The 17,252-nt window shown below is 48.3% G+C and overlaps 8 protein-coding genes across 8 annotated transcripts; 4 read left to right on the forward strand and 4 right to left on the reverse strand.

Annotated features, from left to right (window-relative positions):
• Nucleotides 1-88: 88 nt before the first annotated feature.
• MCYG_01308 (NADP-specific glutamate dehydrogenase) lies at nt 89-1,822 on the forward strand (the record flags this gene model as incomplete). Its single annotated transcript, XM_002851158.1, has 6 exons — nt 89-134; nt 213-343; nt 433-484; nt 544-606; nt 686-972; nt 1,046-1,822. The coding sequence occupies 6 exons, from the start codon at nt 89-91 to the stop codon at nt 1,820-1,822; spliced, it is 1,356 nt and encodes a 451-aa protein (XP_002851204.1).
• A 2,261-nt stretch (nt 1,823-4,083) lies between these two features.
• On the forward strand, nt 4,084-4,975 carry MCYG_01309 (uncharacterized protein; the record flags this gene model as incomplete). The annotated part of the gene is made up of 2 exons (XM_002851159.1): nt 4,084-4,865; nt 4,924-4,975. 2 exons carry the CDS (start codon nt 4,084-4,086, stop codon nt 4,973-4,975), a joined length of 834 nt encoding a protein of 277 aa, XP_002851205.1.
• Nucleotides 4,976-5,881: 906 nt separating this feature from the next.
• MCYG_01310 (uncharacterized protein) lies at nt 5,882-6,645 on the forward strand (the record flags this gene model as incomplete). Its single annotated transcript, XM_002851160.1, has 3 exons — nt 5,882-6,112; nt 6,182-6,269; nt 6,497-6,645. 3 exons carry the CDS (start codon nt 5,882-5,884, stop codon nt 6,643-6,645), a joined length of 468 nt encoding a protein of 155 aa, XP_002851206.1.
• A 469-nt stretch (nt 6,646-7,114) lies between these two features.
• On the forward strand, nt 7,115-10,183 carry MCYG_01311 (L-fucose permease; the record flags this gene model as incomplete). The annotated part of the gene is made up of 6 exons (XM_002851161.1): nt 7,115-7,288; nt 7,346-7,477; nt 7,537-7,734; nt 7,834-8,005; nt 8,070-9,228; nt 9,292-10,183. 6 exons carry the CDS (start codon nt 7,115-7,117, stop codon nt 10,181-10,183), a joined length of 2,727 nt encoding a protein of 908 aa, XP_002851207.1.
• A 531-nt stretch (nt 10,184-10,714) lies between these two features.
• MCYG_01312 (ribonucleoside-diphosphate reductase large subunit) lies at nt 10,715-13,600 on the reverse strand (the record flags this gene model as incomplete). Its single annotated transcript, XM_002851162.1, has 5 exons — nt 10,715-10,758; nt 10,820-12,282; nt 12,341-13,281; nt 13,350-13,507; nt 13,582-13,600. The coding sequence occupies 5 exons, from the start codon at nt 13,598-13,600 to the stop codon at nt 10,715-10,717; spliced, it is 2,625 nt and encodes an 874-aa protein (XP_002851208.1).
• Nucleotides 13,601-14,254: 654 nt separating this feature from the next.
• MCYG_01313 (uncharacterized protein) lies at nt 14,255-14,871 on the reverse strand (the record flags this gene model as incomplete). The annotated part of the gene is made up of 3 exons (XM_002851163.1): nt 14,255-14,481; nt 14,574-14,722; nt 14,780-14,871. 3 exons carry the CDS (start codon nt 14,869-14,871, stop codon nt 14,255-14,257), a joined length of 468 nt encoding a protein of 155 aa, XP_002851209.1.
• A 375-nt stretch (nt 14,872-15,246) lies between these two features.
• MCYG_01314 (Aim12p) lies at nt 15,247-16,024 on the reverse strand (the record flags this gene model as incomplete). Its single annotated transcript, XM_002851164.1, has 2 exons — nt 15,247-15,899; nt 15,985-16,024. 2 exons carry the CDS (start codon nt 16,022-16,024, stop codon nt 15,247-15,249), a joined length of 693 nt encoding a protein of 230 aa, XP_002851210.1.
• A 729-nt stretch (nt 16,025-16,753) lies between these two features.
• MCYG_01315 (conserved hypothetical protein) lies at nt 16,754-17,116 on the reverse strand (the record flags this gene model as incomplete). Its single annotated transcript, XM_002851165.1, has 1 exon — nt 16,754-17,116. One exon carries the CDS (start codon nt 17,114-17,116, stop codon nt 16,754-16,756), a length of 363 nt encoding a protein of 120 aa, XP_002851211.1.
• Between the last annotated feature and the right edge of the window lie 136 nt (nt 17,117-17,252).

Consider the following 17,252-nt stretch of genomic DNA (forward strand, 5'->3'; position numbering starts at 1 on the left):
ACGATCACCACGTACCCAGCAACTTCGAGCTGTCCTTTGCGATATTAGTATAAAACGGATAGAGAGATTCGATTGATAAGAAATAATCATGTCCAACCTGCCAGTTGAACCGGAGTTCGAGCAGGCCTATAAAGGTTAGTGCAGATGTAATGATTATAATGCACCTCGATGGGGAAAGGGGTTGTAGTTTGGATGCTTACAGGGTGATATAGAACTCGCCTCGTCACTCGAGAACTCGACCCTCTTCCAGAAACGCCCGGAATATAAGAAGGCACTCCTGGTTGCATCTATCCCTGAGCGTACGATTCAATTCCGTGTCACATGGGAAGATGACAAGGGCCAAGTATGTTGTCCCTCTTTGATAAAGGTGAACGTAGATGTGCTGACAAGCTGGCGGTATAGCTGCAAGTCAACCGGGGGTACCGGGTGCAGTTCAACTCGGCCCTCGGCCCGTACAAGGGTGGTCTGCGATTTCATCCAACAGGTGAGCCTCTACCCGCATAATCCGATCGGGAAACTATGATCTAACATTTGTATGCGCAGTCAACATGTCCATATTGAAGTTCCTGGGTTTCGAGCAGATCTTCAAAAATGCCCTCACAGGCTGTACGTATCTTCACCAATTCTCTTTGTCCCTGGTGTCGATTGATAGGGGCATAGCTAACCCAATGTGTGTATATGGCAGTGAACATGGGTGGTGGCAAGGGAGGCGCTGACTTCGATCCAAAGGGAAAATCGGACAATGAGATTCGGAAGTTCTGCAGCGCCTTCATGATGGAGTTAAGCAAGCACATTGGTGCTGATGTTGATGTCCCCGCTGGTGATATTGGAGTTGGAGGTCGCGAGATCGGATTCCTTTTCGGTGCATACAAGAGACAGAGGCACATTTGGGAGGGTGTGCTGACTGGGAAGGGAAACAGCTGGGGAGGAAGCTTGATTCGACCGGAGGCGACTGGATACGGCCTCGTCTATGTGCGTCTCCCTGTTTTCCCTGCATATCCATTGAAGTCGGTCATAGTTTGCTAACGAGCCCTGGTTGCCGCAGTATGTCCAACATATGATCAAGCACGCCACAAATGGCCTGGAGAGTTTTGCAGGTAAACGTGTAGCTATATCTGGCTCTGGGAATGTAGCTCAATATGCTGCTCTCAAGGTGATCGAGTTTGGCGGTATTGTTGTCTCCCTTAGCGACAGCAACGGCAGTTTCGTTGTCCGGGATGGGTCAGACTCCTCAATCACACCAGAAGGGGTCCGTACGATCATGGCACTCAAGGATGAGAGGAAGCCACTTTCCGAAATTGCCAGCCACGAAGCCTTTGTCGACCGATGCGAATATATCGCTGGTGCAAGACCGTGGGTCCATGTCGGCAAAGTCGATGTCGTGCTTCCATGCGCAACCCAGAACGAAGTCTCCGGCGAAGAGGCAAAGGTTCTTGTCGCCAACGGCGCACGCTTCATCGCTGAAGGATCCAACATGGGTTGCACATTAGAAGCCATTGAGCACTTCGAGACGCATAGAGAGCAGCATAAGCGTGATCAGGGCGCAGTGTGGTATGCGCCCGGAAAGGCAGCGAATGCGGGAGGAGTGGCAGTGAGTGGGTTGGAGATGGCGCAGAACTCTCAGAGACTGACGTGGAGCGCGGAGGAGGTGGATGGGAAGCTACAGGCTATCATGGAGGGGTGCTTTGAGACTGGGCTGAAGACCGCAAAGGAGTACACCAACGTGAATGACGACAACTTGCCTTCATTGGTGGCAGGAAGCAACATTGCTGGTTTCATCAAAGTATCTGAAGCCATGCGAGCTCACGGTGATTGGTTCTGAAATGGATATCTTCCTTTTTTAACATTTCGGTTGGTTTCTGTTGGCGCTCCAGGTATCACCATTTCTCGTCTTTCTATAATTCCCGTGCCTTCTTTCCTTCATCTTGGGCAGGATATTTTGATAGGGCAGGTTTCCTGGTTTTTGTACTATGTATGATGCACTGAATGGGTCTATCAAGATTTGTGCTCAATGGCATTCCTTGCTCTGGCGGGCGCACATAGACTGTACATGTACAACAGCAAATGTACAACATGTCCATACTCGAAAAGGCACCGACTTTTTCTTTTCTTTTTGGTGGGTAATGTTAAGTGACATTGGTGACATGTTCTATTTTGGGCCCATTTTTCTATTTTCTTCTCCTACAACGAGGGCTCGGGGCATTTTGCTTGGTCGCTGGTTGGACTCCCGCAACCGTGCATAAAATAAACGAACATGCATGAGAAGAATAGATCGGTAAATAATATATCACCTTTACCGTAGATTCATCGGTTCCCACCGTCCTCGCTCGTTCCGGGATACGAGGGTCGTAAATTACAAGCTGGATGGCGAAGACGAGTCTTGGAAGAGGCCAGCCGGCTCAGCCTTGGACATGGGTGGCCTTTCTCTGGTGGTGGAGCGAAGGGTGGGTATGGACTCCGTATCTGACGGCTGTCAAACCGACCAGACCTTGACAGACCTGGCCTGGGGAATTTTCAGTGTCAACGAACTGTAGAAAGATGATGAAGTTGGAGTTTGTGTAAAAGAAGAGAAGAGGTTGAAGATGCCGAAACGGGCAGGCGGTGAAGGGCGGCAGCAAGAGACGTTCGACGTTTTTATTTTTTATTTTAACAACAAAGAAAGAAAAGGAATCGACGAGCAAGATGACAATAAGTAAGATGACGACAGAAAAGAGGAAAGAGAAGAGAAGAAATTACAGAGTGGACTAGCTGCATGTCAGAGCCCACCTCTGAGCTGCTGGAACGTGGCAGGGAGAGAAAGAGAGAGAAGATCGGTCATGAAGCAAATCCCATCGAGAGACGCGACTCTCTGTCCAACGCAAGGCCATTCCATTCAGATGTTGGGCCTCAAAGCACACGATTCCTGGTTGATTGCCCTTGTCCCTTGTCCTTGGTCCAAGATCTCTGATCTGTGGTTTTGACCTCTACATAGTACGTTGACCTGTCCATCGCCACGAACCGACGCCAGCAAGGAGCCAGAACATTAGCCAGAACAGTCTCTTCTGTCCACGACAGCATGAAAACAGCCTCCAAAACAGGGAGTCTCCACGATAAGAAAATTTAAGTTGAGGGACTTTGAGGCAGAGGAAGGTCTCTCGCGATCTGGTTGGTGGTCTGGAGAGATGAGTGGCTGACAGGACGAGCGATGAGTGGACGGCAGCGCAGGAACAAAAAATGATATGCGGACGATCCGAGTTTCAGGACCATCCAAAATGTCCTTTTGCAGGATCTTCCTTCACACACTCTCTCTGTCTCTCACTCTTACGCTCACTCAGCTGGTTGCACCGACCTACACACGAACAGCCCGACTCGGTCATCCGTAGCATAGTAAACCAGGGAGCGCGGAAAATTTTCCTACTATACGCTTACGGGTTGCAGGACAATTAGACAAGCAGGGGAGACAGGAGGGTCGAAGGCAGAAGATAGCGAGCGCCATGTCAGCCTCTTGCGGTGGCGGCTAGGCAGGAAGCGGGCAAGGCTCAGGGGTGCAAAAAAAAAAAAAAAGCAAGAAAAAAAAAAGGTTGTCTTTCGTACATCAGGCACACTTCCAGGGGCCGCAGCCAGTAAGCAGCGTCCCCTGGCCACTTTTTTCGCCTTTTGCGTGGATGCTTTGTTGGCGCCGTGAAAGCCGTCGTTATTTGTTCTCAGAAGGGCTTTTTCGCACTAACCCTTACACTTCCCTTTGTATATATCTTCCCTGTCATCTCCCGCTCTTCGTTCTCCTCCTTCTCTCTTCTTCCTCTCTTCCTCTCTTTTTTTCCCTATCCATCAAACGTTCTCTCGTACCAACTCTCTCTCTCTTTTCTAGAGCAGCCTGATTCTTGCGACACAGCATTCCTTTTGGTGTCCTTGACTCTCGTCTTTCTCTCTTCACTCACTCTCAGCTCTTTGCCTGGTGCATTGTGTCCATTTTGAATCGCTTGGTCCGATTCTCACAATCTTTCTGAACATACAAACTGCCCTTAACAGCTCATTCTTTGGCTGTTCCGTCCCCCTGGTCGAGCTAGGCCTCACAGATAAATACCACAATCTACAACCGCTACAATGGCTCCATTATTCAAGACTTTGGCTGCCGCCACGGCCCTCTACGCTACTCTTGCGACTGCTCTTCCCGTTCAGCAGAAGCCTACCATCTGGTACACCGCTACCGATGTCGTTGTAAAGACCATCACCAAGACCACAACCGTCTCCGGCGTTCCCGGTCCCGACTACACTGTTCCTCCAGCTTATACCACTTCTACCACCCCTGCCGTTCCGACCACTGTTCCGGACACGGAGCCCTCTTATACTCCAGTCCCCTCGGCTCCAACCACGACTTCTACTCCACCAAAGGAGACTTCTACGTCTTACAGTGCTCCGGCTGAAACCAGTTCCACCTCTGCTCCTCCACCCACCACCACCACCACTTCCAGTGAACACTCCTCCGCTGAGCGACCACTTCAGCCACACACACGCAGCACAACACACCCTCCACCAGCCAGCACTCCCCCTCCAGAGTCCAAACCATTAGTGATCAGCGTCCCACCAATTGCTGGCGGTGGCAGTGGCTACTCTGGACCTTGTGCCGCCGGTGCTGCCTGTATCGGTGAAATCACCTTCTACGATGGTGGAGTCGGATCTTGTGGCTCCGACATTGACACTAATGGCGAGAATGCCATTGCTCTGCCATTTGAGCTCATGGGCCCTCTCAGCAACAACAACCCATACTGTGGAAAGCAGGTCAGCATCACTTACATGGGTAAGACCACTACTGCTACCGTCAAGGACAAGTGTATGGGATGCTTTGGCAACAACATCGACATGACCCGCAAACTCTTCTATTTCTTGTAAGTGTTATTTGACTCCATTGTATCTTTTTTAAGCATTCACTAACTCTCTCAACAGCGGTGATGAGTCTCAGGGCCGTATTCACGATGTCGAATGGCACTTCATCTAAGCTATCCCCATCTGGGTTGATATAGTTTATTTGCTTGCTTTTGCACTTTCTTGTACATTTAGCAGTTCGTTTGCTCACACCCTATGAGCCCTTTCGTCTTCGACACTTTTTTCCACTTTTTTTTATGGAGAGGAAGGTCTTGGGGATCTCATAGCATTCGTTTTTCTCATTTTTCCATGGAACGGGATGGGGTTATCGGGGAATAGGCTTGGAGATATACTTCATCATTCGTTTTCTTTCACTTCGTTCCTGCTGTCTCTTCCCAGACAGTCTCAGGCCCTTTTTTTCTTCTTCTACCGTTCCACTTACTATTTTTTATCATTCGTCCAGCCGATTGCAGCAATGCTGCATGATTACCATTCACATTTTACCCTTCTCAACCTTTTTTGCACAAAATGTTTTTCTGTTCCTGTTTATGGAGCCCAGATAGAATGGATTACGACAAAACACGAAATCTACTTTATGACTTTTCTTTTTCATCTTCCCTTTTTTCCTCCTTTTGCCGAGTCAAGTCATCCAGTTGATCCATTCGTCTGTCCCTCCTGTCTTCATTCGTGTGGGATAGAACTTGCTCATCCGTCTTCTTTTCCCTGTGTTTTTAGCCGTCATAGCATACCCTCGTTTATACTGGTTTCATTGCAATCTGGTCTATCATCTATCCAGAGTAACGGGGGTAGATGTTGGTATGTCACCTCCTGTTAAGGGATCAAGTAGAACAACATCTATGACGATGACGCAGAATCATAACTACTATCAACTTACTAATAATTATTATATGTAATATCAGCCAACAGGGAATCACACTATTCTCCTTCTTCATGTCTCGGAGGATTATTACCTATCGCATCCAAAGTACCCATATCCTTGGGGCATCTCCGTACTATGTATATATGCACTCTCCTATACATGCCTCCGCTCCACACATCCATATACACATACGGAGTACACATCCAGACACATCACCCACTCCGACTCAGAGCTAAAGAAGAGCTAAGATTTCGGCTTCAGAAATTGATCGAGGATGAGACCATGCACATCACATATCCTGATATTTTTAGCCGGGTCGAACGAGCCATCTTTAGCATCCTGTCGTTTCTTTTCCTTCAGGCTCTCAGGGCCGGAAAGCAGAAGCAGACGGTGTATCACCCCCCCGAACCCGTAGTCCCCACGATCAGACAGTTTCACTGACAGAAGCGTGCAGTGTAGAATGCGTCTCCGCAAGCAGACAGCTTCGTGTTTGAGCGGGTGAGCGGACGAACAGACAGCGTGATCAAGCAGGAGAGCGAAGCGCCACGTATTTTTATCACGAAACGGGGGCGGCGGATCGAGGCTGAAAACGACGAACTACGCCGGGTCTAGGGAGGAAAAGAGATGGGATCGACCTGCACCGATTCGATGAGATCGCCTCTTCGCCAATTTCCACTGGCTCAGGGCTCGTTTTTCCTTCTTCTCTCGTCTGTCCTCTCCACCGAGTCCCCATCGCACTACCTGCTCACTAACGTGTCTGGGCGGAGAGACTAGCTGGCCTCGAATGGGGACCGAGGACTGGAAGACCGCTGGTGGCTACCTTGGCTCTCCTCATGATGGCATATGAGGGAACCGATACGGGGTTTGCGCCGCTGGTGCGAGAAGTCATATTTAATGGCGATATATATATTGGCCCTTTTTAAACAGAGCAGCGCCTCTTTTGCTATACCGCCATCGACTTGCTCTCCTTGTCTTTAACGACGGCATATACATTTAACTATTGCTCGGTGAGATCTGCTCTCTGTGAGGTATTTTGCTTCTTCCAGGGGAGTTTGATAGACGGCGGATGGCACCCTGATGCATGTGAGCGGTTCCCTATATACGGGGAGGCCCTGGAGTCAGATTTACTTGCTTTGGCCTTCTCTGTCCGTCGTTTCTCTCTCGATCCTGTCTCTCTTATCTCATATTCTCCATATTACTATTACTTAGTGACTGTCGCTCCTCGTTTTCCCATCCTTTCAACTGTAACCTTCTTTTCCCCGGTTTCGTCTTCTCCTCGCTCATTGATTCTTTTTCTTCTCTTCTCTTCTTTGCGACTCTATTTTATCTTCCTTGTTTTCCTGGTTTGATGCATGGATGGAATCGATGAAGTTGTTACGGTGAGGTGAGAGAATGGCTCAGGGACTAGATCATGGGCCTGAGCAGGGCTGGCGGACGGTGATTTTTGTCGTGACCTTGCTCATGGTGATACTATCTGCTGGCTCTGTTGCTTTTCGACTGGCTTCACGACTCTATGTTATGCGGCAGGCCGTGAAGATTCACGATTATTTGATTGTTTTAGCATGGGTGAGTTGGTACCTCTACATTAACTGCCTGTGGCCGGCCGTTCTAATATACCACTAGATGACCGCATTTGGCTTGTCGTACTCGATATTATACGGAACGACAAAAGGGCTGGGGTTAAATATGGAGTTCATCCCTATAGAACTACGGCCGCAATTAAAGAAGGCGATATATTCGTTCTCCGTTCTCTATGTACGTTGCCGTCTATACTTATCTTGCGTTAATCGCTAACTTGTATTTACATAAAAAAGAACCCTACGTTGATGTTGACCAAAACATCAATCCTGCTATTTTACCTTAGGAGTATAGGTAAAGCCCGCGCCTTTCGTTGGGCAATATATACCACTCTTTTTGTCGTCAACGCTGCTGGCCTTGCTCTTCTGCTTTTAAACATCTTTCGCTGCAAGCCCATCCAATCGGCCTACTCCTATCCGGCCCTGGAGAGCGCAGTATGCATCAACTTCGTTGACCTGTATCTGGCTTCTGTTCCCCTTAACGTTGTCTCAGACTTTGCTATTCTTATGCTGCCCTTACCTGCCCTTTCACAGATGACGTTGCCCTTCAAACACAGGACCGCCCTTGGTCTCATGTTCAGCGCCGGCGCCTTAGTCACCACGATTACTCTCATACGCACTGCAATGTTACAATTTGCGTACATAGCGCAGGTTCAGGTCCAGGAGGCTGTAGACTGGGACGGAATCGACGAGAATCAATTTCCGTGTATGTATTCATCCCCCTGCTGCTTCTGATAGCTATCAATACTAATAGCGTATCGATGTAACAGGGCACGCTTCGGAATCGTTCATGTGGTCAGCTATTGAAGTGAATGTTGGTATTATTTGTGCCTGTGTTCCCATGCTTAAGCCCCTAGCAACCCAACTATACGCCAAATGCACCGGGGACTCCTGCATGCCAGTATCGCGCAGAGATGCCAAGGAGAAATCGCCTCTTAGAGGTGTGCAGATTGGACGAAACTCCATGACTCCGCCACCACTCGCCTTTGATGGATGCAGGCGGTCGTGTAGCCCCGATTCAACCTACAGTGACGTGGACATTCACACTGGCTCCAGAAAGTCAAAGTCCAAGAAATGCCATTCACGCCTAAGCACAGGAAGCTTCCATGACCGAGGATCTGCCAAACCAAAGCAAACGAAGAGCATGTTGGAATTAACTAACAAGGAAGCGCTCCCCTTTTTAACTGCGATAATCTTCTTACTGTTCCTCTGGGGTTTCGCATACGGCCTTCTCAACACTGTCAATTTCCATTTCTTAATTGAGGCAAAGACAAGTTACGCCAAAGCCATTGGTCTACACGCTGCTTATTTTGCGGGCTATCTCATCGGACCGGCGGCGGCGGGCGTGCTCCTGAAAAAGTCTACTTTCAAGCTGACGTTTATTGTTGGACTGTGTCTATATGCCTGTGGCATTTTGATTTCCTGGACGTCTGCAGTGCTTTCATCCTTTGCGACCTATGTATTTTCAAATGCCGTCACTGGCGCTGGTATGGCTATGGTCCAGACTACTTCTCACCCTTTCCTGGCCCTCTGTGGACCGCAAGAATATGCCGAGATGCGCCTTAACATTGCGCTCGGCTTTCAGTCTATCGGTAGCGTGATATCATCGATACTGGCCAAGAAGGCGTTTTCTCCAAGGGAGATTGATGCCCATGATCTCGTACAGATGAAGTGGGCTTACTTCGCCATGGCGCTTCTACATATCATCCTAGCCATAGCGATGCATTACCTCTCTCTCCCTGAGGCGAACGATAATCAGCTTGCAGACCTCGCGCGCCAACGCCAAATGGCCAATTCAGCCAAAATCTATGATATCCGTGTTGTTTGGATTACCCTGGGCCTGGCCGTGTTTGCTCAATTCCTCTTTGTCGGCGGTACGGAAGGTATCAACGTACACTTTAGGAAACTCGCTAGGCGTACGAGAATTAAGTAAGTCTCCTTTATTGCATCCTTCAGCTCCGTAAGCTACATACTAACGCCCACTTGTTATAGAAATGTTACACCTTTTGAATCCCAGGCTCTTGGCTTTGCGCTTTTCGCTGTTGGACGGTTCGCAACTGTTGGTCTGCAGCTAATCGCGAAGCCACGCACTATTCTTTCAATTCTCTACCTCGGCCTTATTGGATGCACGATAGCATGTGTTACCATACACGGCAGATTTGCCATGATTGGAGCTCTAGGGACCTATTTCTTTGGAAGTGGCATATACGGGCTGACTTTCGCCATAGCCCTGCGTGGCATGGGCCACCATACCAAATCAGCTGCGGCATTTTTAACAGCTGCAGTCTCCGGCGGTGCAGTGTTCACTTGCATCCAGCGAGCCGTCTCCACCAGCCGGGGGGTTCAGTTCTCGTTCGTTGTTCCGGCCGTCCTATTCACCGTTTGTTTGATTTTCCCCATCTATCTAAACATTTTCCCCCCAGCCAAGAGACACACAGATCCCACTCTGAAAAATTATCGGGCACGCGGTACCAGCGTGGCTTTCCATCCTATCCAGAACAGCCGGGGAGAAGGATTCGCTGTCCCGGAATCAATCTTTCCTTCCCAGGAAACCATTGCACGAGTAGTTCAGAGGTCGCAGGATCGTTCCTCAACTTGTATACCGTCACCCACGCAAACACCGAAGCGTTCGAAGGGCCATTACCGTGGGGGACTAATGCACAGCTTATCTTCCTGGCATGCTGCTCTGAGATCCCAGTCTTCAGACAAGGCATCTTTCTACGAACCCAGTTCGCCGCCGCGTAATTGGGATATGGGTTCAAAGCCCGAGAGGAGGTGGCCGTCTGGCCCTTCTTCCACTCCTCCGCTGGAGCTGGACGAGATGGATGCACGAGAAACCTCAGAATATTATCGTGCAGAACAGCTGCGCAAAGACATCAGGTGATCGAAACATGCATTAGCAGGCGCATTTGCATACATTCTTTCGTTGACGAGTTTCTTTTTTCTAATCCCCCCTCCAAACAATCAGCCAGTTCTTTTTTTTTTTTGCATTTGATATATGTATATACCCTGCATACTTTGTTTCAAGCTGGTCATTGGGAGTTAATAGTTGGGTTCTATGTTGTCTATGTACAAAGCCAAAGAGATGTTCATAGCTTGGTGTACAGCATGACCTTCGAGTTGCTTTGATAGCCTCTTTAATAGATAATAATTGACAGGCTATACAATCTACGTGGTATACATAAAGGAATCGACCAAAACAAAACCGAGTCACGAATAATCATCCAATTGCGACATTCAAATAAAAGGAGGGGGGGGACATTATCTTTCACATTTATTTATCCATTTGACTCATAGGCAACATTAAAGAAAAATCGAGGGGCCATGCGAAGGGGGGAAGGGAAGGGTTGAGGTAGTTATGGAGCTTCACGTATTCAATAAGTGTTTATAACATGTCGTACAGTTGGATTGAAATCTAACCACTGCACATCACACATTCCTCTTTGTTCTCAATGCTACCTAGAAACTCAATTAGCATCTCTGGTAGAGAAGTCATCATTTATAATTGGGAATAACTTACAGGCTAGGACTTTTTCTGAGTAAATGTCTGCTTCTGTCTGAGCATCGTCCTTTTCTTCTTTTGGTTCAGCCGATTCACCCGACGTCTCCAGCGATTTGTCTTCGGAGGTAATTTTCGAGCTTGATGACGCAGGAATCTTTGATTCTTCATCTGGAGTAGTTTTCTTAGAAACGGGCTGTGCAACTGCCTGCTGAGTACCATCGTACATTGGGCGTGGAACAGCAGAATAAGACCCTGTGGATCCCGCGGCAGCAACACGTTTCCTCATCGCTCCATTAGCGCGTGCAACATTAGTGTCGACAACCTTGAGCTGTTCTTGGTCCACAGTGAACTGAATTGGAGCAGATGCAGCCATTGTGCGGAGATAGTACATTCCAGTCTTGAGGCCGAGTTTCCAGCCAGCGAAGTGCATGCTGGTAATCTTTCCCATGGTGGGCTCCTTCAAATGGATGTTGAGGGATTGAGATTGATCAATAAAGGCGCCTCGATCGGCCGCCATTTGAACAATGGTGCGCTGGGAGATCTCCCAAACAGTCTTATACAGAGCCTTGATATCCGCTGGGATATTAGGGATGTTTTGAATGGAACCGCCATCAGCAATGATGCGGTTCTTCATGTTGTCTGACCATAAGCCAAGGTCAACTAGGTCCTTAAGAAGCCATGGGTTGACAACTTGGAACTCGCCAGCAAGAACACGGCGGGAGTAAATGTTAGAGGTATAAGGTTCGAAGCACTCGTTGAATCCCAGAATTTGACTAGTACTGGCAGTCGGCATGGGTGCGAGGAGCAAGCTGTTACGGACACCGTGCTTAGAGATCTCGGTTTTGAGAGCGTCCCAATCCCACAGATCGGTTGGTGTTACATTCCACATGTCATACTGAAGAATTCCCTGAGAAACCGGGGAGCCTTCATAAGAAGAGTAAGGCCCATCGGCCTTAGCCAGCTCACACGACGCAGTCAACGCAGCGTGATAAAGGGTTTCAAAGATTTGAATGTTCAGCAATTTGGCTTCGGGTGAGTCGAAGGGCAGCCGGAGTGCGAGGAAAGCATCGGCAAGACCTTGAACGCCAACAGCTATTGGACGATGACGGAAATTACTTCGTCTGGCCTCCTCAACGGGATAGTGGTTCCCATCAATGATTCGATTCAAGTTCTTGACAACAACCTGGGTAACTTCATGGAGTTTACCGAAATCATATTCACCACGGACAGCATCCACAAATGTAGGAAGGGCGATGGATGCCAAGTTGCAAACTGCTACCTCGTCTGGAGCGGTGTATTCAACGATTTCAGTGCAAAGGTTGGAGCTTCGGATAGTACCCAGGTTCTTCTGGTTGCTCTTTCGGTTGCAGGAATCCTTGTAAAGCATGAACGGGTTTCCGGTTTCCGTCTGAGCTTCAAGGATGGCATACCACAACTTCTGGGCTTTAATTGTGGTTCGGCCACGTCCCTCCTTTTCGTATCTATATATAGATTAGTGGTCTAATTTCTAAAGGATGCCTCACTTGGGGTCAGACTTACTTTTCATATAAAGCCTCGAACTCTTCTCCGTAGACATCAGCCAAGCCAGGTGCCTCGTTGGGGCAGAAGAGAGTCCATTCGCCGTTCTTTTCAACTCGCTTCATGAACAAATCAGGAGTCCACAAGGCTAAGAAGAGATCACGAGCGCGGACTTCTTCCTTTCCATGATTTTTGCGAAGGTCAAGGAACTCAAAGATATCCGCATGCCATGGCTCCAAGTAGATTGCAAAAGCGCCTGGACGCTTGTTGCCACCTTGGTCTACATATCTTGCGGTATTGTTAAAGACACGAAGCATTGGCACGATACCGTTAGAGGAGCCGTTAGTCCCTGCAATGTAGGACCCTGTGGCGCGGATACGATGAACATTAAGCCCGATTCCTCCGGCAGTCTTTGAGATTAAAGCACAAGTCTTGAGTGTATCGTAGATACCTTCGATACTGTCCTCCTTCATATCAATGAGGAAGCAAGAAGCCATTTGTGGCTGTGGGGTTCCGGCATTGAAAAGAGTGGGAGAAGCATGGGTAAAGTACTTCTGGGACATGAGGTTATATGATTCAATTACTTTTTCAACATCCTCACCGTGGATACCAACAGCAACTCGCATTATCATGTGCTGTGGTCGTTCAGCAACTTTGCCGTTGGTCCTCAACAAGTACGATCTTTCAAGTGTCTTGAAGCCGAAATACTGGTAGTTGAAGTCACGGTCGTAGACAATAGCTGAGTTGAGCTCTTCAGCGTGTTTCATGACAATCTCGCGAGTCTTCTCGGATATCATGGGGGCTGGGCGGCCATTCTTGGGGTTGACATAGTGGTATAGATCATCTATGACGGAGGAAAACTGCTTCTTGGTTTGTTTGTGAAGGTTTGATACTGCTATTCTTGCAGCGAGAATGGCATAGTCTGGATGGGTCACTGTCATGTATGCAGCAGTTTCGGCAGCCTATGAGAATCCAGTCAGTGTCTTGCCACGGTATGTGTAGACAGAGAGGTGGGAGATGGAAGGCATACCAAGTTATCGAGCTCGACTGTAGTCACTCCCTGGTAAACACCGGAGATAACTCTCTGTGTAATGGCAGCAGCGTCGACATGCTCAGGGTCGAGGCCATAGCATAATCTCGAGACGCGGGCAGTTATCTTGTCGAACTGCACGCGCTCCTTACGACCGTCTATAACAGCGTTAGCTACAGGTCAGAAAAGTTGAACCCTGGACTAGGGGTGTCTAGTGAACCAAGGGTCATACCTCTCTTGTAAACGAACATCTTGCCAACCGTGCTCAATCTCTACGCCGATGGTGGGGGAAGTGGGTGAAGATATTGGATAGTTATCCCTTTCTTTAGTTCTTGTATGAGACTGTCTTCTCTCTAAACTAGCCAGACGTTGACAGAGAGTTGAGCAGAAGATGCGTGGCTTCAAGAGGTTTAAAGAAGTTGTTGAAAGAAATCAAGCGCGAAATTCAAACGTTTCGATTTTTCCAATTTATACAAATCGACGCGTTTTTTCTTCTTTGGGACGCGGCGAAAAAGGCGTGGTCACGTGAATATATCAACGCGCTTCTTTTTTCGAGTTAATAAGAATAATAATAATCGATTTACTTTTAAAAGAAGAGACGAGAGGACGGAAATGGCTGAGAAGATCTGGAGGGATAGCATATGGGGGCGGACGTTGGATAATTATAACGGAGATTCTATGTAGGATTGCGCTTGTACTTATACTGGATAGATGTACATAGTAGAAAGATGCATTTAAATGGTGTAGTGCAAAGTCAAGTAACGCACTCATCAGAACGGTTCTATTATAGCCAACTAGGCAGGCTATTTTATGTATAACTAACGCAGGACATGTAAAAGTAATACAAAAGCAGAAGCAAGCACAGAACGTGACAGAATTGAACAGGGGGATAGAGTTAACAGCACTTAAAGCGCAATAGCCCCGATAATAGCAACAACGAGAGCAACAAACATCGAGTCAGCCTTGTGGAGGGATCCAGCGTTAGGCTCACTAGATGGAGAGGAAGTGTTGGATGGAGACAAGCCAGAGCCAGAAGCCGAAGTGGGGGAGGACTTGGAAGTGGTCAACGAGCCAGTGCTGGAAGCAGTAGAGGTCGCGGAAGAAGAAGAAGAAGTGTTGGTATCAATGAGATCTAGATGTTCTGTGTTAGTTTTTCTATAATTCGCTCCGGTACCGCAAATTCCAAAAAGGAACTCCGTCTATGTAAACTAAATAAGAACGTACTGATGTCATATCCGGCATCGGAGCAGGCAGCCTTGAAAGACTTTAGGCCAGCGTCAGAATCGCCCTCACATAATTTGACTATCTGCTTTTGAACGGCGTTGCTAGAGGAGCCGCATAGAGTTCCGAAGTCACTGAGGTCTTTTTGGGTGCTATTTGGGAACCGTTAGCCCGGGAGATTGGCTATCCGAGGTAGGGGAACAACATACATGACTGCTCCGAGGACACAGGCAGGAGGGAACGCCGCGACGAAACCACAGAGGGCAAAGAAGACGAAAACGATGGCGGATTTGGCGAACATGGTTGAACGGTCAAACCTGTCGTTCGTAGATTGAAAAAAGAAAGTGGAAAAAGAAGAGAAGCTGAGATATGCCTAGCGAGGGAGGTAATGAACGTGGTAGCCTATATGAAGCGCCTGAAAAGAAAGATTGAACGAGCGATGTACGATGCCGACGTCTGGTGTCAGAGAGGAGAAGAAAGAAGGGGAAGTTTGAAAGTTGATGCTTTTTTCGTCCCTGCCAAGACGCCCGACCAGGGCGTCAAACACGCTAAGCCCCTGAGCATTTAGCCGCCGACCGCGCTGACATACATCATATTAAAATATTGTCTGTTGGAATATATATCTACGGAGTACAGACATCATCATCATATATATTATGTACCAGTTATATATATATCAACTCTTCCACTGTGCATCCTCTTTGCTGACAATAATCTCCGCCACAGGTAAACGATAATCTACAATCTCGCGCCCATTGACCAGATCATTCTCTCTTGCCCTTTTATCAGCCTCCATCTCGTCCTTTGCAATGCCGGCACGCACATGTCTCTTGATCAGTCTCTGCCTGGCAACCTCAAAATCCACTTCCACGAACCACAGCTCGTCCAGCAGGGCTGCCGCATCGCTCCATGGCTTCTTATCTAGGGCGAGATAGTTTCCTTCGAACAGCAGTATACGAGCGGTAGGAGGGATGGGGATATCGTTTTCCACCGGATCTTTGACGGCATGGTCAAAGCTGGGTGCATATAGTGTGGGAGAGCTCGCAGTTAGTGGGTTTCGGAGTGAGCTGATCAGGGTTATCAAGTTGGTTGGGTCGAAGGTGAATGCCGCCCCACGACGGGCAAAGGCGAGAACCGGGTCAGGCATGGCGGACAGCTGGGCGCGCGTGAGGTGGTAGCCGTCCATTGCGATACAGGCTGCGACTGGCGAAGTGCTCATGGCGTTAAGCCGATTGACGACGGCAGTTGCCAATGAGGTCTTCCCTGAGCCGGGGATGCCACTGATGCCCACCATGTAACGCTTCGACGGTTCTGTGGATTGGAATGCTCCTATAAGTACGGAAGAAGCCTGTAAGTTCCCAGAGCGATGTGACCATATCAAAGCACTCTGTAGAGAAGGCAAGAAGTTGCGTACCCCATACTTTCTGGGCTAGACGTTCAACCTGGTCATCCATCTTGCACCGCTATCCAAGAGCTACGTGAATATATAGTGATTCAAAGATTCTCCGCTATGGAAAACTCCAGTAACTAAAGAACGTTCGTTATAATTGATCTCTACTCACGGCGAGCTGCAACGATGCCCACAATTTTACGTAAGCAAATCTTCCATCGGTATCAAAATTCTGAAAGCAGAAAATGTTGGCTCGTCTTGACGTTTCCACCTATAATGTAGGTTGTAGTAGACGATAAGCCTGATTCATACACAGCAACGAGTCAACATCAAAACGAAGGATGCTGGTTCGTGGAACCAAGCCTTATTTAACATAATGTGTGTGGTTTATTCCTATAACTTTGTACATCTCTATGGCCAGCTTCAGACGAGGAGATAGGTGGAAGATTAAGCTTAACCAGCGACGTGGGACATCCTGTGTTTTATTTAGGAGGTTGAACTGGCTGAGAATGATACTAATAACGCACGCAGAGAACAATAAAGCAGATAATAAGATATAAACCCGGCTTCAGTTCTAGAGTAGAAACATGTGTAAAATCGTTAAGCGCCAGCAGAATCAAAAAATATAGTCCCGTTTTAACCCTAAGGCTACGCACTCGTCAACAGTACGTAGGTATTGTGTCGTCTTGGCCCTTCACATCTAACAAAAAGGAAGAAGAAAAAAATGGTGTCATAATGCATGGAAATTAAGGCAGTAGAAGAGGCCAGCTCTTGGAGAAGACAAGGGAGGCAGTCACTCGGCGTTACGCTCGCGGTTTAGCTCCCGAGTAATGATACGTGTCAAGCCTGCGGTTGCCCACCATTCATCAGGGATATCGTCCCGTCTACTTAGAAGGTTGAGCGTGTCGTGGAGTAGCTGTAAGCCAGCTGCTTCGTTCTCAAGTGTGAATGAAGAAGCGGTGGGTGCAGAGCTGTCAGGAGACGTGTTGCTGTCGGCCTGAGTTTGGGCTTGATTCTGTGTCTGTGTCTGACTTCGAGACTGGTTTCGTGCACGGTTCTGGTACCGCTCTAGATCATCGTCTGCCTCCGTATCTGAATTTTCCGAAGATGAGATGAAGTCGCAGTTCGCAGAGAAGGATGGAAACGGATCAAACATGATGTGCATGCGTGAAGAGCCGGACGAGCCAAATGACGAAGAAGGCGTGAGAGACGTGGGGCGGCGGTCGATGATCTGGATGCAGAAGCGGACGCAGATGCAGTGCGGAGGTGAACGAGGAGTCTGCACTGGAAGA

The sequence above is a fragment of the Microsporum canis genome, genomic scaffold (genome assembly GCF_000151145.1).
Source record: "Microsporum canis CBS 113480 supercont1.1 genomic scaffold, whole genome shotgun sequence".
Classification (NCBI taxonomy): domain Eukaryota; kingdom Fungi; phylum Ascomycota; class Eurotiomycetes; order Onygenales; family Arthrodermataceae; genus Microsporum; species Microsporum canis.